We start from the raw sequence: 26,735 nt of genomic DNA on the forward strand, positions 1-26,735 counted from the left end.
AAATATGTAACAATGTTGTTATGATTTCTGGAATTTACCTCCAAAATAGAAGCTAATACAAAAGTTCATTCAAAAAAAAGGTTCCACTTCAAATAAGACAGATGAATAAAGAGATAACAAGAAACCCAGAGAAACTCATCCTTTTATGAATAAGTGATAACTCCTAATTTACTGCACTTAATATAAACTCTATTATAATATTACAAACTCTCTTTGCCCAAAAAATAATAGTAATGACAGTGTTTGATTCAAACATCTACAGCCCTAACAAAAAAAACACTGAGGTTGTAATGTACTCTTGGACTTTAACTAACTGGATTTTCCAGTGCGGTGTTACTCAAAAGAACAGTGTATTCTGAGACCAGCTCACTGTAACTGCAAAATATTTATGACAGATTACCTTATTTCTCAGGTATGAAAGATTCTGACTCATTTGCCTTTTATGGAGCTTTTGTAGCATGGGGATCAAATGGTCCTTCCAAGCTCAAAAGTCTCTCCTTAGCAAAAAAAAAAGAAAAAAAAAAAAGTCACCTAAGTGTCTTTAAATTTCTTTGCCATAAGGGATATACCATTCATTCTAGGCATTTTTAGAGGAAGGTAAAGTGAGAGTGAGTCCCAAATACTCCTGTGGATGTTTAGATGTTCTCAGGTTAAAAATGACCAAAAGTAAAAAAAAAAAAGAAAAAAGATCAAAAATCAATGTCCTAATGAATCATACAGAATTAATTTAGGGGTGAAAAGACATATTCCTTGAGATTTTTGCTTTAAAATACTACATAATAAAGAAATGTAAAGATAGACATGAAGCAAGTACGGCAAATTATTGACAATTACTGAATGCAAAGGATGAGTTTATGAGGTTCACCATCTATAATTTAATTTTGTATGTTTACAAATTTTCATATTAAAGTTTATAATGAAAAACAGCATTTTACTGGTCACTTGAGAATACATTAACAAACATGCAAATAAAATCTTAAACAAGTTGCAACTTTAAAAAAATAAAATACACTAAACAGGCCAAAAGATTAAACAGTGGTTGTACTGGAAATATGAGAACCTGAGAGATTTCTTTATTCTTGTATTCTGCTTTTCATCACCTCCTCTTCCCCACTCCCAAAACACGGTGATTTTATGATGGCGGAGATGTATATTTACACACATACACATATCTAACACAATCAAAATTAAAATAAAGTAGTTTCAGGCTTAAAATGGAAAATTAAGTTCTTTTAAATAAATTAATAAGGGTAAAGGATTTACCTGCTCTTCTCTTTTCTGCTTACGTAACTGCAGTCCCTCTTCCTCCCTCCTCCTGCGCATTTCATCAGGATTCAGGGACTTATTTTTGTAACTTTTCAGGCGAAAGTTCTCTTTTCCTGGGGTAGTCATGATTTCTACAAAAATGAGACAAAGAAAGAGAACAAATGAGCTTGGCTTATGGTAAAGAGCTCTTGTTATTCTAATAGCCCAGCCTCACTGCATAAGGACACCAGAAATGGTTACTTTTTTTAACAGCTTTATTAAAGTGTACAAGTCAATAGCTTTCATATTTTCACATCTATGCACAACCATTACCACAGTCCATTTTTTAACATTTTCATCACCTCAAAAAGAAAGTGTGTACTATCACTCCTACTGGCTATCACTCCTATTCAGGACATTTCATATGAATAAAATCATATGCGTGATCTTTTGTGCCTGGATTCTTTCATTTAGTATATCTTCAAAGTTCATCTATGTGGCAACATATATCAGTACTTTATTCTTTTATGGCTGAATAATATCCCATCATATGGATATACCCCATTATATTTTATACCTACTCATCAACTGATAGACATTTGGGTTCTTTCCACTTTTTGGCTATTATGAATAATGCTTCCATAAACATCTATGGACAAGTTTTTATGTAGACATAGGTTTTCATTTTTCTTGGGCATACACCTAGGAATCGAACTGCTAGGTAACACTGTAACTCAATGTTTGTTTGAGGAACTGCCAAACTATTTTTCCAAAGTGCTGCGCTATTTTACATTCCCACCAGCAATGTACAAGGGCTGACAATTTCTCCACTATCACAATTTTTGGTGTCTGCTGTCCTTTCACATATTTATTTTCTAACTGTATATCCTCCATTAAAAAAAAAAAGTCTATTCAGATTCTTTACCCATTTTTAAATTGTCTCTAGGAAGTCCCAATAGTTTATTTTTGCCCTTGCTTCTTCCCTTGCCTTTGGCGATGTTTCTAGGAAGAGGTTGCTGCCTGTGTTCTCCTCTAGGATTTTGATGGATTCCTGTCTCACATTTAGGTCTTTCATCCATTTTGAGTCTATTTTTGTGTGTGGTGTAAGGAAATGGTCCAGTTTCATTCTTCTGCATGTGGCTGTCCAATTTTCCCAACACTATTTGTTTAAATTGTCTTTTTTTTTATCATTAAGTTATAAGAATTCTTTATATATTCTAGATAGAAGTCCCTTATCAGAGTGGTGCTTGAGAGGCTCAGTTGGTTGAGCATCCAACTCTTGGTTTCAGGTCAGGTTGTGACCTCAGGGTCACGTAATTAAGCCCTGCATCGGGCTCCCTGCTCAGCGCAGAGTCTGCTTCCCTTTTCCCTCCAGCATGCTCTCTCTAAAAAAAAAAAATGGACCTCTTAAAAAAAAAAGTCCCTTATCAGATATACAGTTTTTAAATATTTTCTTTCACTCTATAGGTTTTCTTTACGCTTTCTTAATGGTGTCCTTTGAAGCACAAAAGTTTTTAATTTTGATGAAGTCCAAATTAATCTTTTTGTTGTTGTTGCTCATGCTTTCAGTGTCATACTTAGGGATTCTTAATCCTAAGTTTCCTTCTAAGAGTTTTAAAGTTTTAGCTCTGACATTTAGGTCTGTCATCTACTTTGAGTTAATTTTTATTCATGGTATGAGGTAAGGGTCCAACTACATTATTTCACATACGGCTACCCATTTGTTCCAGGCACCATTTCTCCATCTAATGGTCCTGACACCCTTGTTGAAAGACAAATTAACCACATATATATGGCTTTATTTCTCAACTCAATTATATTCCATTGATTTGTATGTATATCCTTGTGCTGATTCCACACAATCTTGACTACTATTTTTGTAGTAAGTTTTGAAATCAGGAAGTATAAGTTCTCCTATCTTATTCTTTTTCAAGATTGTTTTGGCTCTTCCAGACACCCTGCAATTCCATGATTTTTAGGATCAGATTGTCAATTTCTACAAAGAAGTCAGCTGGGATTCTGATATGGACTACATTGAATCTGTAGATCAATATGGGGAGTATTGCCATCTTAATGTTAAATCTTCCAATCCACAGACAGGATATTTTTCTCTTAGATCTTCTCTAGTTTCTTTCAACAATATTTTGTAGTTTCCAGTGTTTTACACTTCTTTTGTTAAATTTATTCCTGTCTTAATTTTTTTGATGCTATTATAAATGGAATTTTTTTCTTAATCTCACTTTTGGATTGTTCACGACAAGTCTATAGAAACACAATTAATTTTTGTATACTGATTTTGTATTTTGCAACTTTGCTGAGCTTGTTATTAGTACTAATATTTTTTTAGTGGATTTTCTAAGTCATTTCATACAAAATCATATCATCTCTAAGGGACAGTTTTGTTTCTTTCCAATCTTGAGGCCTTTGTGTATTTTTCTTTCTTTTCCTTATTTTTGTTTTTCAAAATTGCCATAGCTAGAACCTCTAATATAATGTAAATAGAAATGGAGAAAGCAGGCACTCTTGTCTTATTTCTGATTGTAGGGGAAAAGTGTTCAGTTTTCCCCATTAAGTATGATGTTATCTTTGAGTTTTTCATAAGTGTCTTTATTCATGTTGAGGAAGTTCCCTTCTAGTCTTCGTTTTTTGAGTGTTTTTATCATTTAAAGGGTGTTAGATTTTGTCAAATTTTTTTTGTGTCTATTATGAGAACAATGTGACTTTTGTTTTTTATTTCCTGATATGTTATATTAATTGGTTAGTGAACTTCACACTAACTTTGCATTTCTGGGATATCATGCCACTTGATCGTGGTGAAAATTCTTTTTATATGCTGGTGAATTAGGTTTGCTAGTATTTTGAGGATTTTTGTGTTCATCTTCCTAAGAGAGATAGTGGTCTGTAGTTTTCTTGTAATGTCTTTGGTATCAGGGTAACACTAATACTAGCTTCATAAAATAAGTTGGGAAGTGTTCTCCCTCTCAATTTTTAGGAAGAGTTAGTATTAATTCTTCTTTAAATGTTTGGTAGAATTTAGCAGTGAAGCCATATGGGCCCGTGCTTTTCTTTGTGGGTAGCTTCATGATTAATCCAATCTCTTCACTTGCTATAGGTCTATTCAGTTTGTCTATATAAGTCAGCTTCAGCAGCCGTCTTTCTAAAATTTTTCCATTTTAGGGGTGCCTGGGTGACTCAGTCGGTTGGGCATCCAACTCTTGGTTTCGGTTCAGGTCTCAAGATCTCAGTGTTGTGAGATCGAATCCTGTGATGGAGTCCACACTCAGCAGGGAGTCTGCTTGAGATTCTCTTTCTCTCCCTCTGCCCCTCCGTCCCCCTCATGCTCACTCTCTCGAAAATAAATGAATAAATCTTTTAAAAAATTGTCCATTTTATCTAAGCTATGTAATTCATTGGTATGCAGTTGTTCATAGTATTCCTTTATAACCCTTTCCATTTTTGTAATCCCAGTAGTAATGGTCCCTCTGTTATTTCTGATTCAAGTAATTTAAGTCCTCTTTTTTTCTGTGTCAGTCTGCCAATTTTGCTTATCTTTTCAAAGAACCAGTTTTTGGTTTCCTTAATTTTCTCTACTTTTTTTCTATTTTCTAGTTCATTAATTTCTACTCTCATCTTTATTATTTCCCTCCTTCTGCTTGTTTTAGGTTTACTTTGCCCTTCTTTTTCCAGTGACTTAAGGTGTAAGGTTAGTTAGTAATTTGAGATCTTTCTTCTTTCTTTATACAAGCATTTATTACTAAAAGTTTCCCTGTAAGCCCTGCTTTAGCTGTATCCCATGTTTTCTTAAGTGGTAAATTCATTTTCATTTATCTCAAACTATTTTCTGATTTCTCTTTTCGTTTCTTCTTTGACCTACTGGTTATTTGGGAGCATGTTAATTTCCATATATTTGTGAGTTCCCCAAATTTGTTAGTGATTTCTAATTTCTTTCCACTGTGGTCAGAGAACAACCTTTGTATTATTTCAATCCTTTTAAGATGTTTTGTGGCCTAGCATTTGGTTTATCCTTGAAAATGTCCCACATTCACTTGAGAAGAATATATATTCTATTGTTGCTGGGTGCTGGTGGTATTCTACAGATGTCTCCTAGCTCTAGTTGGTTTATACTGTGGTTTCTTTGTTGATCTTATGCCTAGTTGTTTTGTCCATTACTAAAAGTGGGATATCGTAGTCTCCCAACCATTATCGCTAAATTGTCTATTTTCTCTTCATTCCTGTCAGGTTTTGCTTCTTGTCTTTTGGTGCTGTTATTAGGTACATATATGTTTATAACCTTTATCTTTCTAATGGATTGGCTCTTTCATCCCTCTTTCTCTCTAGTAACATTTTTTGTTTTAAAGTCTATTTTTTCTGATATTAGTATAGCCACTCAAGTTTCTTGTGGTTGTTGTTTGCATAATAGATCTTCCATCCTTATACTTTCAATGTACTTGTATCTTTAAACTTAAAGTACATCTCTTGTAGAGAGCATATAATTGGATACTCTGACAATCTCCACCTTTTTTTTTTTTAAAGATTTTATTTATTTATTTGACAGAGAGAGACACATTGAGAGAGGGAAAACAAACAGGGGGAGTGGGAGAGGGAGAAGCAGGCTTCCCGCAGAGCAGGGAGCCTGATGCGGGGCTCAATCCCAGGACCCTGAGATCATGACCTGAGCCAAAGGCAGACGCTTAACGACTGAGCCACCCAGGCACACCTGCCCTTTTTTTATTATATAGTTTAATCAATTCATGTTTAATATTATTGCTTACATTGTTGATTTATGACTGCTTTTTCATTTTCTATGTGTCTCATGTCTTTTTTGTTTCCTTTATTACTCTTTGACCGCTTTCTTTTGCATTAAGTGGGTATTTTCTAATGAAGCACTTAAATTTCTTTAATGACCTTTCACTGTAATTTTTTTTTTTTAGTTTTTCTCCGTATGGGCTGCTCAAGGGCTTACCATATACATTTCAACTTCAAACTTATAGCAGCTTCAGACTTATACCAGCTTAATTCCAGTAAGATATAGAAATGTTATGCTATATAGTTCGACTGCCTTTTTCTCCATTTGATGGCATTGTTGTGATACATATTACATTTAATGCTACAAATCCAACAACACACTATGTTATAATTATGACTTTATCACATATAGTCATTTCCTTAGCTTGACATAGCTTTGCCTCCACTCACCTTCTATGTGCTGCTATTGACAGATACATTACAAATATACTACATTTCTAAACCTTATAGGCCCAAGAACACATTATACACATATTATTTTATACAACTGCTTTTTAAAAAAGATTTATTTATTATTTTAGGAGAGAGAAAGAGAGCAAGAGCTAGCACAAGCAGGCATGGGGAGAGAGAGAATCTGAAGCAGACTCCATGCTAAGCACAAGCCCAACACAAGGCTCCATCTCATGACCCTGTGATTGTGACCTGAGCATAACCAAGAGTCACATGCCTAACCAACTGCATCACCCACACACCCCACACAACTGCTTTTTAAATCAGTTTTGAGTAAAAAGAAGAAAAAATATGTGGTAATATTCTCTTTGAAAATTACATAATTACCTTTACTGGTACTCTTGTTCATATGGATTCAAATTACCATCTGGGATCACTTGCTTTCAGCTTAAAGAACTTCCTTTAGCATTCTTGCAAGGTGGGTCTGCTAGTAATAAACTCTCTCAGTTCCTGTTTACCTGGGAAAATCTTCATTTCACTATCATTTTTAAAAGATAGCTTTGCTGGATATATAGGATTTTTGGTTGACTATATTTGTCTTTGAGTACTTCGTATATATTATTACACTGCCTCTGGCCTCCACTGTTTCTGCTGAGAAGTCAGCTATTATTCTTATCTGGGCTCCCTTGTAAGTCAATTCCTTGAAGAGATTAGGAGCATTTTATGACCTGCTTCTCCCCCTAAGCACCCTACCAAATCTCTGAACCAGACCCCCAAGCTGGGGGTGCAGACAACAGCACACTTCTCTCAGAGCTATCCCCTATAGGAGTGGAATATTTTGTTGAGGGTAGGCGGCAGCCTAAGGTTTTCTCAGCTTGTCTCTTCTGACATGGAATCACCACCTTAGAAAACAGAAAAAATGATCTATTCTCCAGTACTCCCAGCAGCTCTGCACCCAGGTAGAGCCTCTGTTCCACAAGTGGGGACTGGGCAGAGGGTAGTTCTCTGCCTCTCCACCACATATACCCAGAACTTAGCTTCAGCAGCTAGGCAGCTAGGGGTAGGATGAGAAATCCTAATGTCCTGCTCCTCCCAAGAAAACCTTCCCTCCAACTGGAAGCTATTCATTTACCCTACACCCTTCAACCATTTCCAGAAGCTTTTAATGGTTGTTTTTCAAGTTTTCCCCAATTTTCTAGGGAGTGGATCTGTAGAGCTCCTCATGCTGTCAGGCTGGAATTCACAAATCAGTTATTTTTTTTTTATTTTTTTTTTTTTTAAAGATTTTCTTTCTTTATTTGAGAGAGAGAGATTGAGAGAGAACATGACAGGGGAGAGGGTCAGAGGGAGAAGCAGACTCCCCACTGAGCAGGGAGCCCGATGCGGGACCCAATCCCGGGACTCCGGGATCATGACCTGAGCTGAAGGCAGATGCTTAACCAACTGAGCCACCCAGGTGCCCCACAAAAGAGTTATTTTTAAGAATGACTGTACTGCAAGCCTGGATTGAGAATCATTTGATTTATAATGTGCTATGTTGCAACATCTATTTTACCTGAATGTCTTAACAAACATTCAAGGCAAGAAATTACTATTCTCATCCTTCACAGTTAAGGATTCAAGATGCTAAAAGAGGTTAAGTGACTTGGCCAGGGTTACACACTTAATACAAGATAAAACAAGGATATGAACCTAGGTTCCTGATTATAAACCTGATGTTCTACTATTATGTACTGAACTGTGCTCCCCCCTACCATGTATTAAAGCCCTAACTTCCATAATGACTACATTTGGATATCGGGCCTTTAAGGAGGTAATTAAGGTTAAATGGGTTCATAAGAGTGGGGTCCTAATCCAGTAGAACTAGTGTCCTTACAAGAAGAGGAAGAGACACCCGAGATCTGTTCCCCCAACCCCACCCCCTATGTACACACACAAAAAGGCCATGTGAGGAAACAGCAAGAAGGTAGTCATCCACACATCAGGATGATAGGCCCCACAGGAAACCAACCCTGTTGGCACCTTGATCTTGGACTTCTAGCCTCCGGAACTGGGATAAAACGGATTTCTGTTTAAGCCACCCAATCTGTGGTATTTTTTATGGCTGCCCAAGCAGACTAATATATACAATACACCTGGTGGTATTTTGTCAGATTGAGCTTTATCGGACTGAAAGGCAGAGGCAATGCAGATGAGAATTGGCAAATAATTATGAAGGAATTATTTAACGGTGCTGAGAAATGATCTAGAGAAAAAAGCTGGATTCCTGAAGCAAGCAGCATTTTGGCTCTGAAATATCACAATATAGCATAATAATAGCAGTGTTACAATGATGACCCAAGTTCAAGAATCAGAAGTTTTAGGTCAAAGAAAGGAGAAAGCCTACGGTAACAGGGCAGACTTGATAAATCTTAACAATACCAAAAACCAATTGGACTTCAGTAATTGGAAGCCTGTACTCAACATGGAGGGGAAGGGCACACAATTAAGGGAAGACAATGTTAGGAATACACATATAGAGAAAAAGTGATAAAACAAATGGAGTAAAAGGTAAAATGAACAACTGAGGAATCGGGTTGAAGGGTAACAAGAGGACCTTTGTACACTTCTTGAAATTCCTATAAGCTTGAAATTATAGCAAAAACTTTTTTTAAATATAAAAAAATCTAAAAGGAAAGAAATGCTCATACAAAACTACTATTAACTTGCTTCCTTTTATTAAAGTGACATAAAAAGCAAGTCCAGAGAAGAGGGCTGGCCTTGAAATCCTGTTTACAAATTTACTTCTTAGCACAGTGATGTAGAAAAAATACTAAACTTCTGTGAGCCTTGGTTTCCTCACTTGCACAATGGGGATATTACCTTCTAAGGTAAAGAGAAGATGAAAGCGTACTCCCACTGTCTAGCCCTTATATAGCTCACACCTGATATTTGTGTAATGAAGAAATGGCTATAAATAGCTCTAAAGGTTCAAAAAAAGATCTCTTCTGACTAAAGTGATGAGGTATAGCTCCATAGAGAAGATGGTGTTTCAGCTAGGTTGTGAAGGATAGATACTATTTCAACAGTTGAAGTTAAAAGAGAAACACCCACAAAACAGAAGAGTACAAATTAAAGGACAGACGTTAGAAAGTACAACTGATGAAGATTAGCACTAAGTTGTATTCGATCACAGCAACTGCTCTTTAGAAGTACACAGACATGAGAAATGCCAGCACCTGTTTTCTCTTTCTTTTTTGGTTAAATTGTGGTATCTGAGAACTCACAAATTACTCCAACGCTCAAACTAGTAATTTCTATCATCCATAGAGTGCATCTGTGCCTTTGAAATATTCTTCCCTTTTAAATTACAAAAATGGCTCATGTTAAAAACAAACAATACAGAAGGGTATAAACAGATAAATGAAAATGTACCCCTGCCTAAAGGTAACCATCAAGTTCTCCGCATATCCTTTCAAAAACTGGTTATACAAGTATACACATATCCTTCTGGTTTTTATTGTACACCGATGGGAAATTATAAACACAATTCTGCACTTTTGCTTTAACTCTGGACAACCTTCCATACAATGCCTATAGAGTTAAATTATTTTTAATATAGTAATTTTTTTAAGATTTTATTTATTTATTTGACAGAGAGAGACACAGCGAGAGAGGGAACACAAGCAGTGGGAGAGGGAGAAGCAGGCTTCCTGCTGAGCGGGGAGCCCGATGCGGGGCTTGATCCCAGGACCCTGGGATCATGACCTGAGCCAAAGGCAGACACTTAACGACTGAGCCACCCAGGTGCCCTAATATAGTAATTTTTATACCATAAGGACCAGACCCTAAACATCACTGACAATTAAGCTTGTCTCCAATTTTCTATCACAAACAATGCTGTAACCAATATTCTCCTTCATGTATTTGCATATATTCTGCAATTATATCCAATAATGAATTCTAAACAGTGGAACGTAAAGATCTAAAGCATGTGCACTTAAAATTTTGATAGTTCAAAGTACCCCCTAAAATACTGCACCAATGTACACCAGTGAATATGAGTGCATCAGTTCCCCACCACTATCACTGTTAACTCAAGACTGACTCAAACTTTTCCATATTTGACAATATCGTATGTGAAAAAATGCTTCTCGTGAAAACTATTTTCATAATACTAAGATGTTATATATGCTTTTTTTTCACTTTCACTCCTAAGTTTTCAGAAGCTTCATGACATGATGACATCATCACTCTGACGCCTAATGGAATGTGTGTTGTGTATTTCTGTGTTTTAAAATTTTGTTTTAATTTCTAATACAGTAAATATTAACTGATACAAAACAGCAACACAAACAAAAGTTCTTTGGGGGTCCTCAATAAGTTAAGAGTATAAAGAAGTTCCCAGGCCAAAAAATTTAAGAACACTTAATCCAATCTTTTTTTTTTTTTTTAAAGATTTATTTATTTATTTGTCAGAGACAGAGAGCACAAGCAGGAGGAGCGGCAGGCAGAGGGAGAGCAGGTTCCTCACCAAGCAAGGAGCCCGATGCGGGACTCGATCCCAGAACCCTGGGATCATCACCTGAGGTGAAAGCAGACACTTAACTGACTGAGCCACCCAGGTGTTACCAATCTTTTCTGTCTTAAGAAAAAAGCAGTCACTGGATATTCAGATAACATTCTAATCATAGATTAAGGAAACTCAACATCTTTAAAATACTGTCTTCTTGGTCAAGAATTAAATACGGGGGCACCTGGGTGGCTCAGTCGTTAAGCGTCTGCCTTCAGCTCAGGTCATGATCCCAGGGTGCTGGGATCAAGCCCCGCATCGGGCTCCCTGCTCCACGGGAAGCCTGCTTCTCCCTCTCCCACTCCCCCTGCTTGTATTCCCTCTCTCGCTGTGTCTCTCCATCAAATAAATAAATAAAATCTTTAAAAAAAAAAAAAAGAATTAAATACGTATTTACAATGATCTTTTTTGTTGCAATGATAAATGTGAAATTCCCTTCCATTATATTCTAATTGGCTACTGTCTATATATGAAAAAATTACTCATTACTATACATATATTAACTTTTTAAGCCAGCCAATGAATTAAATCAGCTACTGAATTCTGTTTCTGATACTTTGAGTTGACACTCTCGATACTTAATATCGCTAAAAAATTGTAACTTTTGCCTCCTCCATTCTAAAGTCTGTATTTCATTTCACTTCCTATTTTAAAATATTTAACTAGTACTTCCAGGACAAAGTTACAATGTTAATTAAGCAACAAAGGTTAGAGCAGGCATTTTTATCTCATTTCCAGTTTTCATCTATGTCTACTATTTTGTTATTAAACATGATACTAGAGTATTTTTTTTAAAGCCAGGTTTACTGAGGTATTATTTATAACTTACATACAGTAAAACTTAACATTTAAGTAAATACCACCACAAACAGAGAACATTTTTACTATGAAAAGTTCTGTCAGGTCTCTTTCTAGTAAGTCCACTCCCTCCCCAACCCCAGGTACTCAATGATTTATTTTCTGCCCCTACAGTTTTGCATTTTCCAGAATGTAAAATAAATGGAATCATCCAGTATGTAGCCTTTTGAGTGTGGCTTCTTTCAGTCAGTATTAACTAATTTGAGATTCGTAAGTGTTGTTTTATCTTTCAGTAATTCATTCCTTTTATTGCTGAGTTGTATTCCAATGTATTCCACACTTTATTCACCACCTGATAGACATTTGGGTTGGTGCAGTTTTTGGTGATTATAAATAAGCCACTAGAAACACTCATATACGGTTTTTGTATGAACGAATATTTTCATTTTTCTTGGCTAAAAACCTAGGAGGACACTGCTGGGTCATACGGTAAGAATATGTTTACCTTTCTAAGATTGTCAAACTGTTTTTCAAAGTGGCTGTACCATCATGCATTCCCACCAGCAATCTATGAGCTCCAGTTGTGTTGTAGTATTGTTTTGAGATACTTATTTAAAAAATGACATCTAAGTACCAGCCATCCATACTTATTTTACTAGTTTTTAAAACCTGAAATGTGTGTTGAATTTTATCAAATGACTTTTTGGTGGTTATTAAAATGGTGAAGTTTATCTACTTTGACCTATTAAATATGGTGAGATATTAATAGATTTCCTAATATTGAATGATTGATTCTTGGAATAAACACACTTGGTCACAGTGTATCATTCTTTTAAACTCTATGTTAATATTTTCTTAAAAATTTCTACACCACAAATCAAAACCACAATGAGATATTATCTAACACCGGTCAAAAAAGTATCAAAAAGACAAGAAATAACAAGTGTTGGAGAGGATGTGGAGAAAAAGAACCCTCATGCACTGCTGGTGAAAATTCAAACTGGTGCAGCCACTATAGAAAACTGTATGGAGGTTCCTCAAAAATTAAAAATAGAATCACCAAATGATCCAGTAATTCCACTACTGGGTATTTACCCAAAGAAAATGGAAACACTCATTCAAAAAGATATATGTACCCCTATGTTTATTGCAGCACTGTTTACAATAGCCAAGATATGGAAGAAACCTGAATGTCCATAGATAGATGAATGAATAAAAAAGACATGGTGTATATATGTACAATGGAATAATATTCTGCCACCAAAAAAAAAAAAAAAAAAAGAATCTCACCACTTTGCGACAACATGGATGGACCCAGAGAGTATTACACTAAGTGAAGTAACTCAGAGAAAGACAAATACCCTATGATCTCACTTATATGTGGAATCTAAAAAACAAAGCAAACAAACAAAACAAAAAGCAAAACCAACCGATGAATATAAAGAACAAACTGGTGGTTTGCCAGAGGGGAGGGAAGTGGGGGGAGATGGGCAAAAGAAGTGAAGGGGAGTGGGAGATACAGGCTTTCAGTTATGAAATGAATAAATCACAGGGCTGAAAGGTACAGCATCTTCTATGGAATACAGTCAATGGTACTATAACAATGTTGTAAGGTGACCTACAGTAGCTATACTTGTTGTGAGCACTGCACAGTTATAAAATTATAGAATCACTACCTTGTATACCTGAAACTAATGTAACATTGTGTCAACTATACTTAAATTAAAAAAAAAAAAACCCATGAAAGAAAAATTTCTACACCAGTATCCATAAATGAGATTGATTATTTAATATAAAACCCTCCTCCCCACCTTTTTGTGGGGGACAGGATATCTGTCACATTGAGAACATTTTGAAAAAACACATGGGTATGATTCCAATTATATGACATTCTACAAAAGGCAAAACTATGTAAACAGTTAAAAGATCAGTGGTTGCCAGGGGTTTATGGGGTGGGAGGGATGAAGAGCAGAGAAGATTTTTAGGGCATTTAGAAACTATTCTGTATACTATAATGGTGGATACCTGTCACAATACATTTGTCAAAACCCATAGATGTACAACGTGAAGAATGAATGTAAACTTAATGTAAACTATGGACTCTGGATGATAATGATGTACCAATGTTGGTTCCATTGTAACAAATGTACCAATCTGATGCAAATGTTGATGGTGGGGAAGGTAGTGGGGTACGTGGGAACTCTACTTTCCATTCAATTTTGTTATGAACCTAAAAGTGCTCTAAAATACAGAGTCTGTATCAAAAAAATCTTAAATATTTATTCACTCATATTGATAACTGAGATTGGTTGGTTCCCCCTCTTTGTGGGTTAAAGAGGGGATTTTATCTGTCACATGGGAGAGCTTTTTAAAAAACAGATACCTCAGCTGTCCTTCCAAAGAATTTGATTAATAAGTCTGAGGCACATACTAGGTCTCTGGTGTTTTGTTTTTTTCTTTCAAAGATTCCCAAGCAAATTCTGAGATACATCTGCAATTGAAAAACACTATAATGGAGCAAAAGCTTTACTGGAAAATAATGCAAAATACAGCTAAATGTAGGCTTAAGTTAGATTGAAAGGAACTTTGATAACAAAGAAATGAAACAAAATCTACAGAGGATTATAAGAGGAATAACAAAGTAATAGTACGAAAAATTTTGCTAATCCTAATCAAATATTTTTAGGATATTATCACCTAGACAATTAATTAAAAAATCTAAGTTACTGTCAATAATTTTTCAAAGTACCCTCTCAGGAACCAGAAGCCTTTAAAATTAAAGCCATTATGCCTAATTTCCCCATGTTTTCTGAGGAAATAAAGCCAAGAAAGCAATAAAATTGAAAACCAGATGCAAACCTGGTGGTAAAATACAAATGCACTCTACTCTTCCAAAATGAAATCTTCCACTTCCTCTTTCATGTCCATTTAGTTAATTATCAAATTTTCCTTATTACTCTATCCAAAGTGTTTGATTTTATCTGCTCCTGTCTATTCTCACTGCCACCAGTCTAGTCCAGATACTTGTCATCCTATATCCACATAACTGCAAGAACTCTAACCCACCCTTCCTTAACCTCTGGCTCTCTGCTCTTCAAGGCATCCTTCACACAGCTCTCAGATTAATCTCAACACCTTTTTCATTGTATTACTTTGATGCCTAAAGATCTAGAATTAATCTTTAGCACATCGTAAATCAAATTTGAAATTCTTTGTCCTACAAGACTTGGCATTGATTGAGTCAATAAATACTCTCTCCATTCTACATCAATCTATACCCAACACACTGAATGTAGATCTTTTTCTATTTTATTATATTCAAGATGGTATATATTTAGTGTGCTGAGTCAATCCACCTAGTCAGTAAATCCCAAACACACACTAAAAATTCTGAATATTTAACATTCAACATATTCTTTGTGAAATACCATAAAACACTTACAGTTAATTAATTTATTTAATTAATCATATAAATTAAACATAATTTTATTAGAAAACATGACCACAAGAAAATATGACTACAAAATAAGTTATGGATAGGGCGCCTGGGTGGCTCAGATGGTTAAGCGTCTGCCTTCGGCTCAGGTCATGATCCCAGGGTCCTGGGATCGAGTCCCGCATCAGGCTCTCTGCTCCTTGGGAGCCTGCTTCTCCCTCTGCCTCTCATGAATAAATAAATAAAATCTTAAAAAAAAAAAAAAAAAAGTTATGGATAAATGTAAGCATAAATGAATTTAAGTATAAAAAAGCTTTCAGTTCATTTGTGAATATTAATTATTCATTTGTTACCAACTTACAATCAAGTGGTTGCAGGCCCTTTTAAAAGATTTTAATAAAAACTAGAGAAGAAAAGTAAAATTGAAAATATCCTACTCATTTTTTTCCCTATAAAATAATTCAAAGAGTTCCTTTATTTAAGTGACATTCTAGTGGGGGCAAAGTCTGAAAAACACTGCCCTAAGTCTCTCCTATGAGAAGTCAATGCTGCAGACGTGATTCATGGTCTCATCTCTGGTTACATCTTATAGCTCTAACCCTATTAATATAATAGAAATACCTACTTTCTTTCATGTCCCAGCTTCAAACTTCCTTCCATTGAGAAGTTGATTATAACCTTTGACCCTGAATTCTGATCTCACCTTCCAGTATCTATGGGTTCCCAACTTGCAATGTTCCCCCAAAGTCCTTCTCAATAGCCAAACATTTAAAGGAAAATATTTACTAAGGATTTAAGAAACCCATACCCTAGGATTCAGTAATTCCACTTTTGGAATATACCCAAAGGAAATAAAATTAGCAGTATGTATAAGATTGTTCACTGCAGTGTGATCGTTACAGTGAAAACCTGTAAACCTAAAAATTCCAAAATGAGGGCTTGGTTATGGAAATAACATACTGAGAAATGAGAAATATAATACTAACATATGAAAAATCCGGATGTTGGGAAGAAAAACCCAACTTATATTATTCTCTATACCTTTAAAATTACTTCATAACTTAAAGTGGTATACAAAAATTTTAAGAGCAAGTTAATATTATTTTTCTGTATCTTCCAAATTTTCTAGAGTAAGCAATATACTATTTATACAATAAGAAAAACTTTCAAAAAGTAGAGCTGAAAGCATATATTTACTACAGTGAAGTGTCCCAGCCTACCTAAAACACTGACAACACTGCATTCTTTACTTTTGGCTAGAATTTTATGAACTCAATGTTCTGCTATTTCAAAGTTCTGATTGAATACTTCAGGTCTTTAAGAAAAACTACCTCTTCCCTTATATGTCGTTGGATTATTTTTATTCTTAATTTTTATTTTTTCTTTAAAGATTTATTTATTTAAGAGAGAGAGGGGCACCTGGATGGCTCAGTAGATTAAGGATCTGCCTTTGACTCAGGTCATGATCCCGGGGCCTGGGATCTGGCCATGTCAAGTTCCCTGCTCAGGGGTGAGTCTGCTTCTCCCTCTCCCTCTGCTTCTCCCCCCGCCCCCTGCTCATGCTGTCTCCCTCTCTCAAATAAATAAAATCTTTAAAAAGAGAGAGAGCCCGTGAGCGCATGCCCATGGTGGGTAGGGGAAGGTAGGGGACAGAGGGAGAGGGAGAGAATCCAGGATAGAACAGACTCCTTGCTGAGTGCAGAGCCCGAGGCGGGGCTCAATCCCACGCCCGAGATCATGACCTGAGCCAAAATCAAGAGTCTCCACTCACTGACTGAGCCACCCAGAAGCCCCTTGGATTTTTTTTTTTTTTTAAATAAATCTTTCCCCAAAATGGTGTAAAGAGTTCCTTCATGTTAAAAAAGAAAAACCACAAACTTACCTTAATCCAATTCATATTCATTACTGAAATTAATAAGTTCTGTAATATATCTATCACATTTGAACTTACGAAGGTTTTCACATTTCAAATTAAGCAGCAGCACAATCAGGATGTACCTTTCTTCCCAAAATTTATTAACAACTCAAACTCAGAAATTTTAATTTTTTAAGATTTTATTTTTAAGTAATCTCTGCACCCAACATGGGACCTGAACCCACAACCCTGAGATCAAAAGCTGCACACTCCACCAACCAAGCCAGCCAGGCCCCCCTCAGAAATTTTAATTTTAATCTTCAATACTAATCATAGGACTGAGCATATAGCAGTCCCTCAAATGCTATGAAAAGAATGAACAGACCAGAAAATAGTTTATGAACTAATGTAATAATGTGTTTCAACTATACTCAAATTTTTTTTAAAAAGTCTATATAAAGAAATAAAATGGTAAATTTGGTAGATTGATCAACACTAAAATTTTAACTTTTTTTCAAAGGAATGACCCACAGGATAGAAAGGAGCAAATCACATATGATAAGATGCCAAAACCTTGTTAGAAACTATAAAACAGGTGGTCAAGCGATATTATACTAGCAAAGTGGAGAACTCTAAAGCCTAAGCACCTGCAAAGAAGCTGATTCACACTGCCCAGAAGCATCTCTGAAGGTTGAGGGAGCAACACTAGAAGGTTAGCTGAAAGTCTACAAAACAGTCATCATAGCCAGATTTCCTCCCCCACTGTTCAGAACCAGGCAACCATCCCTCCCCCAACCCTACAGTTGTGGAAAAGATTATTCTGAAGAAACCAAACTAAAGAGACTCCAAAATGGAGGTCTCCAGTACAGGTAAGGGGGTAGTAATATGCCAAACAGAAAACAGGATTACAAGAACACAATGAACAGTGAGAACCCCAGCTCCTTTTCTAAGATAGGTACTCAAAACACAGCAGCCAGGTGTACATAACCTCCCCACAAGAGACTGGAGGCTCTCTTTCTCAAGGAAACTGACCAGCCCAAGAGAAAAGACCTGTGAGTGTCCCCTCCTCCCATAAATGGCCACCTTTAACAAGCCACACCTATTGAATTTTCAGTTCAGTTTTTGGCACTTCACTCTTAAATATGAATGGACAGCCATATAAGATTATGGCTGGGGAAAGCCGCTACAGAGAAAAGACAACAATAGAAACAAAAAAAGGAACTTGGAAGAAACAGAGCAAAGTGGGGGGAAAAAAGAAAACTTAAAAAAAAAAAAACTATCATGAAATCTTCAAAAGGATTATAGTGTCTACGAAACAATATAAAGATACTATAACATAGAATGAGCTCTAAGAAACTTAAAGTGTGGATAGAAATTAGAAACTCAATAGGAAGGTTGGAAGATAACACTGAGGAAATTTCTTAGAAAGCAGAACCGAAAAGACTGATGGAAAGTAAGAGGGAGGAAAAGAAAAGAAAAAAGAACAACCTACGAGGGGTGCCTGGGTGGCTCAGTCGGTTAAGCGTCTGCCTTCGGCTCAGGTCATGATGCCAGGGTCCTAGGATTGAGCCCTGCGGGCTCTCTGCTCAGTGGGGAGTCTGCTTCTCCCTCTCTCTCTTCCTGCCACTCCCCCTGCTTGTACTTTCTCTCCCTGTCAAAGAAATAAAATCTTAAAAAAAATAAAAATAAAAATAAAAGAACAACACATGAGTTCCAATACCCAAATAATACAAATTCCAACAGAGAACAAAAAAATTGATGAAGAAGAGATTATCAAAGAAACAAGGCATCAAATTTAGAATATCCATTCAATGAAAGACACTACAGACAAAATTAACAGAAAGACGACAGGCTTGGAGGAGATATTTTCCAACCTAAAATCAACAGACCATTCAAATCTAAACTCCACAAGGAACTTCTGCAAACCAAAAAAAAAAAGACAGCAACCCAAAGGAAAGAGAAACTAAGGGCAAAACAGAAAATTTTCAAAAGGGAAAACCTGAATGGATCCAAGAGATGCTCAAACTCATTAATAATCAGAGAATGTAAACTGAAACAATGAGATACCTACTTTATATCCATCAGACTGGCAAATACTAGAAAGTTGAATAAAACCAAGTACTGAGGGGCGCCTGGGTGGCTCAGTCGGTTGAGCGTCTGCCTTCGGCTGAGGTCATGATCCCAGGGTCCTGGGATAGAGCCCCGCATCGGGCTCCCTGCTCCGCGGGAAGCCTGCTTCTCCCTCTCCCACTCCCCCTGCTTGTGTTCCCTCTCTCGCTGTGTCTCTTTCGGTCAAATGAATACATAAAATCTTTAAAAAAAAACAAAACAAAACAAAAAAAACAAGTACTGACAAAGATGTGGGCAAACAACCCTCCTGTAGTTCTAGTAAGCACATAAACTAGTGCTCCTATTCTATGACCCAGGAATCCCACTCCTAGGTATATATCCCAGAGAACTTCTCACACAGGTCCATAATAATATACAAGTAAGAGTATATTTACCACAGTGTATTTCTGATGCAAGAAAGGTGGGAAATAAAAATAAAATGTGGTAGATGCATATTATGGAATTATATTATACACAACTATATGTATACACAACAAAACAGAAAGGTCTCCAAAACAATGCTGAGTAAAAAAAAGTAAGAAACAGGACAAGGTCTATAACATAATACATAAACTAAATACATACACATACACACACACGCACCATGACATATTTCACAATGATTCATATATAATCAAGAAATATATCAATCACAATGCAGTGGATACCTGCAGAAAAGGGTAATGGGGAAGTAGGGCTTAGAAATGAAAGGAAAATTTAAAGAACCCTGTACAGTCTGATGATAGTACATCAATAACAGAGAAGCATAATTAACTTTAAAATTCTTTCTACCTGAAGTCCAAAAAATAATAAAAAATGTTTTTCCAGAACTAAAGGACATAAATTTCCAGTTTGTAAGCATCCATGGAGTGGCCTTAAATTAAAACAAAAAAAAAAAACCTATCTAGGCATATTATTATGAAATTTCAGGGGTTAAAAATAATATCCAAAAAGAAAGATGGCAAGGTCACAAAGAATCAGAATGGTTTTGGACTTCAACAGCAACAATGGAATGCAAGAAAACAAGCTATGACTTCCAAACTTTTTAAGCCTACAATTTTATACCCAGCCAAATTATTGATGAAATGTTAAGACAGAATAGAGATTCATTTCAGTCATGCATTCAGAAAGTTTTTACTTCCCAGGTATCCTTTCTCAGGAGGCTAAGAAAATATGGGAAACAGGAGACCCAATATAGAAGAGATGCCAAGAGAATTTCAAGAGTGATGTAAAGAGAAGTTCCAGGATAACAGGTGGCAAGTAGGCCTAGAAAGTTACCAGTCCAGACTGCATTAAAAGGAGGGAGAGTTCTAGGACAGCTATCTCAGGAAATGAAGGGAGGGGGAAAAAAGTATTAACTCCTGGAAAAACACAAATTGGTTAACAGAAGAGATGACATCATAATACACTACGTGGTTCAGCTGTGAATATTTACATAGCTATAATACTGTAAACACTCTGAATATTGACTTAATAAAGAACTATGTCAATTATATTGGGAGGATGGGAGAGGCAGTATGTATACATGGAGGAAAGTCAATAGATAATGCCTGAATTGCTATCTCAAGAAGCAGCAAATTATTAATTAATATGAGAATAAACAGCTAAAAAAAGAGGGGGGTAGGGGCACCTGGGTGGCTCAATCGGTTAAGCATCTGACTCTTGATCTCAGCTCAGGTCTTGATTTGAGGGTCATAAGTTCAAGCCCGGCGTAGGGCTCCACACTGGGCATGGAGCCTACTTCAAAAAAAAAAAAGGTGGGGGTAGGCTCTAAAAGTGCAGGGGCTGAGACAGGGGACAGTTGTTTTTCATACAGTATTCTAACTAAAAAATTGTATTTTTTTAACGGCAATAAAGCAAGGAACTCTAACAGCCTTTCTTCAACTTTTAGTAAATTAGATCTTCACAGTATCATTTAATGATACTAAAAGAACTACATCTAGTTTGTTCTGCTTGGGAGACTGAACTGCAAACCAAGACAAAATCAAGCTTCAATGGTTGATGTGAACATAGTACAAATAGCCCTGTTTGAATTCCAGCTCCATCACGTACCATGTGAAGTAGGGCAAGTTACCTAACCACCCTGTACATGTAACCACCTCCTCAAAGTGGTTTTGCAAGGATAATTAAGAGAAAATACTTATGGTAATGCTTGATCCATCAATAGATGTCAGTCCCTCCTGCTTGTCTTTCTGTTCCCTAGCTACAAGCCCCCATTCTGGCCCCAAGCTGCCTTGTTGGTCAGAATACAGAGACTCATGGACAACTCAGCACATATCCCTCCTCATGCTGGAAAATCAATCACGATGAGTAAGCAGACTTATCTTTGTATATGAAGAGCAGCATTATTCTTGTTATGTGAAGAAGATTATCCCTATTATCCACATTCTGGATTATTGCCTGCTTTCAAGAACTGTCCTAATTAATCTACTACACTAGGTCAGAAACATTTTATCACTTCAATCTGTGTTTTGTGGGGTTGCAACATCTTAAAAAAAAAACAAACAAACAGAACTGCACGTTCCATCAGTCTTCATCCCTGCTCTTTCACTGCAGGGCCTCAAAATTTTCTAATGCAGGCCCTATCTGGCCCCCCATTGGCCTGGGGCCACCTCCTGCTTACTGCAGCAAGAACAGAGTGAAATCAGCCCCAATCAGCTAATTGAATTGTTTACCATTTCCAATGTTTTCTTCCATTATTACGGCTGAATTCATAATACCTGCAGAGTACAGCGATCTTAAAACAAAGACTGAGTAATAGGGAATTACCTTTATCACTAGGTCAGTCACTTTTACTTGCATGGCCCAAAGTCTTAATTGATTTTATACAAAGTATTCATACATACTTCTAAAAACAATCTGCCAGACTTCACACAAACATCATAATTCAAGACAATCATTAATTTAACAAACACTGTGTGAAAACAATGGAGCTAAAAACAAGATATAATCCTTAATCTCAAATGAAAGGGAAAAGGTAGAAACTGAATTGAGAGCAACAGAGAACAAAGAATAGTCTAGGAAAAAACTGAGAGGAATTCCAAACTATCTGATATAGTTTATAACATAGCTGAGGCTAAAGAAAATTACAAAAATTGGACACGGCTCTGAACCTCCTGACAGCCAAAGTGTAAAGAGCAACAGGATGGCTTAAAAACACAAATGATCTAATAAAAGCAATCATTTGTTTAAAATAAAAAAAGGTCTATCAATTTGTCTTAAAAAGAATTTGTCTCTAAAGTATCTACTTTATAAGGACCAATAAATAAATTAGAAAGTGTCTTGGATGGCAATGAAGATTTTTTTCATGTTGTCTTTCATTAGGCACCAATCCTAGATAAAAGTCAATATCCATAATATTAAATCGTAGGTCTGTGAAGAGGACCTAAAGTAACAAAATGCAAGTATACTAACTTCAGGTGAGGTTTTTACTCCTATAGTTTATTCTAGGTTTTTATATGTTTTGTTTCTCTACTAGACTGTAAATTCCTTAAGGCTCATGTCTGATTCCATCTGAACTTCCTTTGCTGTTTACTAGAGTACATTACAGTTTCTGCTCAATTATAATGCCTGATAAAACGCCATGCAGTTAATATTTGTATTCATTATGTTAGTCTTCCCCTCCAGACTATCATTTCCATGACATAGTAAACAGTGTTTTGGCCATGTCTGAGTGACCCTAGTGTCAGAGCACACAATCAATAAGTATTCACTGAATGAACATTAAATTTAACAAAAAACACAACAAAGTATGAAAGAAGAGGAGAAATGATTCTTTTTGTTTTTTGAGAAGTAATTCTTAAAATGGCAGTGATTCTGGGTTCTGAGGCTGGTTCCAACAAAAATTGGATAACCTTAGGTAAGTCACTTAACTTCCCTGGACTTCAAAGTTTCATTGGTAGAATCGAAAAATTAACATCTACTTCAAAGTTACTGTGAGGATTAGGTGTTTTACTATACCTAAGGTATTCAGTACAATACCTGGAAAGGAGCTCAAATGTTCATTCCTTTCTCTCAAGTCCTCCATCTTACAATCAGGTATACACAGTGCCCCCCAAGAATAAATGATTTCAGTCAAAATACAATAGACTTCATTATCATTTTCCTTTGAAAAGTTAAAATTTCATCTCCTCAATTTTTAAGGGGAAATAACTTCTGGATCCGTTTCAAAATATTACAAACACAAGAACAAGTTAATGTCAAGAATGAGCCTTGAAGCAACAAGGGGAAAATCACTTACTCATCTACTGCTGAGAAACGGGTTTTGAAGGAACTGTTTCTTAAAGAAAAAAAGGACTGAAAAAGTTAGGAATATTATCTATTAGCATGTTTTAGAAAGAGAACTTCAAAATCGTTTATTCTGAATTTAAAACTTAAAAAACCAATGATTTTGAAATCTTTCCCTTAAAAGTGGCACATTAAATACTTTCCTTCCAACCTAAAACATTCCTTCAAAACGACTTCCCTGACTCCAGTCATCCTTGGGTTTTCTCCTCCCATTTTGCGCTTCATCTAATACTTCGCTGTTTCCCTCGCATCACCACTTACACTATGTGCAGACGAAGTTCTGTCATTCCTATAATTACCACACCCCGGTCAGCCGCTTCAGGCCCATGTTGTTATGACATCTGTAAACTGCAGTCGTCCGTCTCCACCCCCGCCCCCCTCCCTCCAACCACCGGCTCCGGCTCGGGCTCTAACTTGTGAATTTCCGAGACAGTCCCTTCCAACCTCGGTCAGGATTTCTACCCGCGCCCCCTGCTCCCTCCTGCCTCAGTCCCAGCACTCCGCGCTGCCCACCCCCGCCCCCCGCCGCCCGCTCGCGCCGGGCCGCGGCGCAGGCTCAGCGCTCGCCTCCTCTCCGCCCCGCTGCCTCGGCGCCCCGCAGTCCCCGGCGCCGCTTCCAGCCCCGCCGCCGCCGCCCCGCCCTGCCTCGCCTCGCCACGACCGGCGTTCCCGCTGGCGATCACACCAGCGCTCCCCACCCCCACCCTCTCCTCCGCCGGCCGCGCGGCCGTTAGGACAGCCGGGCCCGTGACGCACGGACGCGCCGCTAGCGCCCGGGCCCAGGGACCAGAGCTCGAGCCCGGCCGGCGCCCGCCCTCGCCCCGGGGCCTCTCCCGGGTCCCGCCGAAGACTGCCGGATCCGCCAGCGGGAGGGGGAGGGGCCGGAGCCACGGGGCGCCGCACTCACCAGGCTCAAGGCAACCGATCCCGGTGCCGATGCTGGGGTGGGCCGCTCGCTCGCTTGCCGGCCCGCCGTACCTCTCCCGCGCACAAGCTCCAACAGCCGGCCAGCGCCGGTGCTCACCAGGCCTCGCTCTCCGCCGCCGCGCACCCAGCAGCGAGACCCAGCTCAGCGGGCGTTCGCAGTGCGCCTGCGCGCGGGGGCCGGCCCGCACGCCTGCGCGCTTCCTTCTGATGCCCTAATGCAGAGGCTGCCGGGAGTGGTAGTTTTCTACCCTTCTTTCACTGGGAAGTCCTAGTGGCTAGGGAGAACCAGTGAAGGAACAGTCGAGGATCGGGAAGGTCTGGCTGAGGAGGAGATTCGCAGTCAATGGCAAAAGTTGGAGAATCGTGGTGGAGTGACCGTGGGACGGTACTTAGGTTGAATTGCAAAGTTGTGTCTACAAATCTGTCTTCACAGCTCTTCCTAGGTGGATTGATCCTCACCTCCCCTGTCTATAACTAGCCTCTAACACAGTTTGTACCTAATACACGTTTCCTGAATGAACGATGGAATGAGTGAAGGCTGAGGGAGTATTGCAAAAGTGTTAAAAGTCAGTGCTCGTGTCTAAGGCATCGCAGGCAGCACGTGTGAAGAGGCTTCTGGGTATTTTGTTGTTGTTCTTTCCCTTCCCCTTTGCCCGATAATGTATGAAAAGTATCAAAAATAATTAAGAAATTAAATAAAACATAAATAGTTGCTTCACTCCCAAGTGCTCGCAAATGAAAGTTTGGGCAAATAATTGTTACTGTTAAAATTGATTGGCATTCCTTTTGAAGAGTGCTTTCAAAAGAAGAAGGACTGAAGCCAGCCAAGCAGAGGTCACAGAATAGAAAGTCTCACACGTGACATGGTTTATCAAATTGATTTAAAACACTGGCAGAGGAGCAACATGAAAGAAATCTGGTAGCTTAATTCGTTAAAAAGTGTGGGAGGGAGGTCCATACACTACCTGAATCCTAGACTATGAAATGTTCATTTGTCCTCGATCTCTTCCTGCCGCATCAGCATTCTCCACTGGTGAACGGTGTGCTTTTTAGGATGAACTGAGTGTGAGCAAGGGGACTGGGGGAAGGGAAGGTGTTCTAAGGGAGAGACTTAGGGGCAAGTATACCTGACCTCAGCTAAACTGATGAGAGATCACTTTATTCCAATCAGGAACTGAATGATCTTAATTCAGAGCTGGACTTTAGTCTTTGTGAAAACTAGTTTCTTTCCAGTTCACCCTTACTCCTAGCTAGGGCCCTTCTTCCTTGGCCCAGCCTCTCTTTCTGGGCCCAGCTTCCTCAGCCCCATGAGAAAGCCAAAAGCTCTACTCAGTTTTTCAGCCACTGCTTTCAGACTTAGCAATCACCTCAGGTGGAAAAGGGATGGCAAACATCAGGCTTATCTCTTATGGCTTCCATTTTCTTCCAGATCTGGGACCCACAAATTCTTACTGCCTTGGTGGCTCCTCCATGCCTTAGTGTTTTTATATTTTGTCCAGTTATTCGCAGTGCTGGAGAATTTGTTCGACAACAGTAGGCCATTGCTGAAGCAAAATTCTTATATATATATATATATATATATATGTTACTTTTTTTTAAAAAATGTTATCAGGGGCGCCTGGGTGGCTCAGTCGGTAAGGGTCTGCCTTCGGCTCGGGTCATGATCTCAGGGTCCTGGGATTGAGCCCGGCATTGGGCTCCCTGCTCGGCGGGAAGCCTGCTTCTCCCTCTCCCACTCCCCCTGCTTGTGTTGCCTCTCTCGCTGTCTCTCTCTCTGTCAAATAAATAAATAAAAAATCTTTAAAAAAAAATGTTATCATACCACACATGTTTTATTAGTGAATATCTCTCTGACTTTATCTTTTTGTAGTTTGAGAAATTTTAAAATTGTAGAACAATAGTTTTGCTATTACAAACAATACTGCTATGAACATTTTTGGACACATTTTTGTGTGTATAAGGAAACTGCTAGATCCTAGGATACTGCATCTTTAATTTCACTAGCTGTGGTAGGCAGAATTCTAAGATAGCCCCCATGATCTTTGCCCCCTAGTGTTGCCGTATTAATCCCTACCCCTCAAATGTGAGTGGGACCTTTGACTTAATTCTAGCCAGTAGAATATGGCAAAGATAATGGGATGTCAGTCCCATGATTACATCTCATCTTAGCAGACTGGGGCTAGACATGCTCCTACTGGGCTTGAAGAAGTGAGCTGTCATGCTGTGAACTAAGGAGAGGGTCATGTGGCAGGGAACTACTGATGGCTTCTAGGACCTGAGTGCCTCCAGCTGACAGCCAGTAAGAAGCCAGGCCCCTCAGTCCTACAACG

General features: G+C 37.9%; 1 protein-coding gene across 1 annotated transcript in view; it reads right to left on the bottom strand.

Annotated features, from left to right (window-relative positions):
• Positions 1 to 24,576, bottom strand: part of KPNA1 (karyopherin subunit alpha 1) — a 67,788-nt gene extending 43,212 nt beyond the window's left edge. The window contains exons 1-2 of the mRNA XM_032406662.1: positions 24,386 to 24,576; positions 1,264 to 1,397 (exon numbers count right to left, since the gene is read on the bottom strand). Coding sequence (XP_032262553.1) covers positions 1,264 to 1,392 — 129 coding nt within the window. The 5' untranslated portion in view covers positions 1,393 to 1,397; positions 24,386 to 24,576. The remainder of the gene's footprint in view (positions 1 to 1,263; positions 1,398 to 24,385) is intronic.
• Positions 24,577 to 26,735: the final 2,159 nt, after the last annotated feature.

The sequence above is a fragment of the Phoca vitulina genome, unplaced genomic scaffold, assembly GCF_004348235.1.
Source record: "Phoca vitulina isolate PV1807 unplaced genomic scaffold, GSC_HSeal_1.0 scaffold8, whole genome shotgun sequence".
In the NCBI taxonomy this organism is placed as follows: Eukaryota; Metazoa; Chordata; class Mammalia; order Carnivora; family Phocidae; genus Phoca; species Phoca vitulina.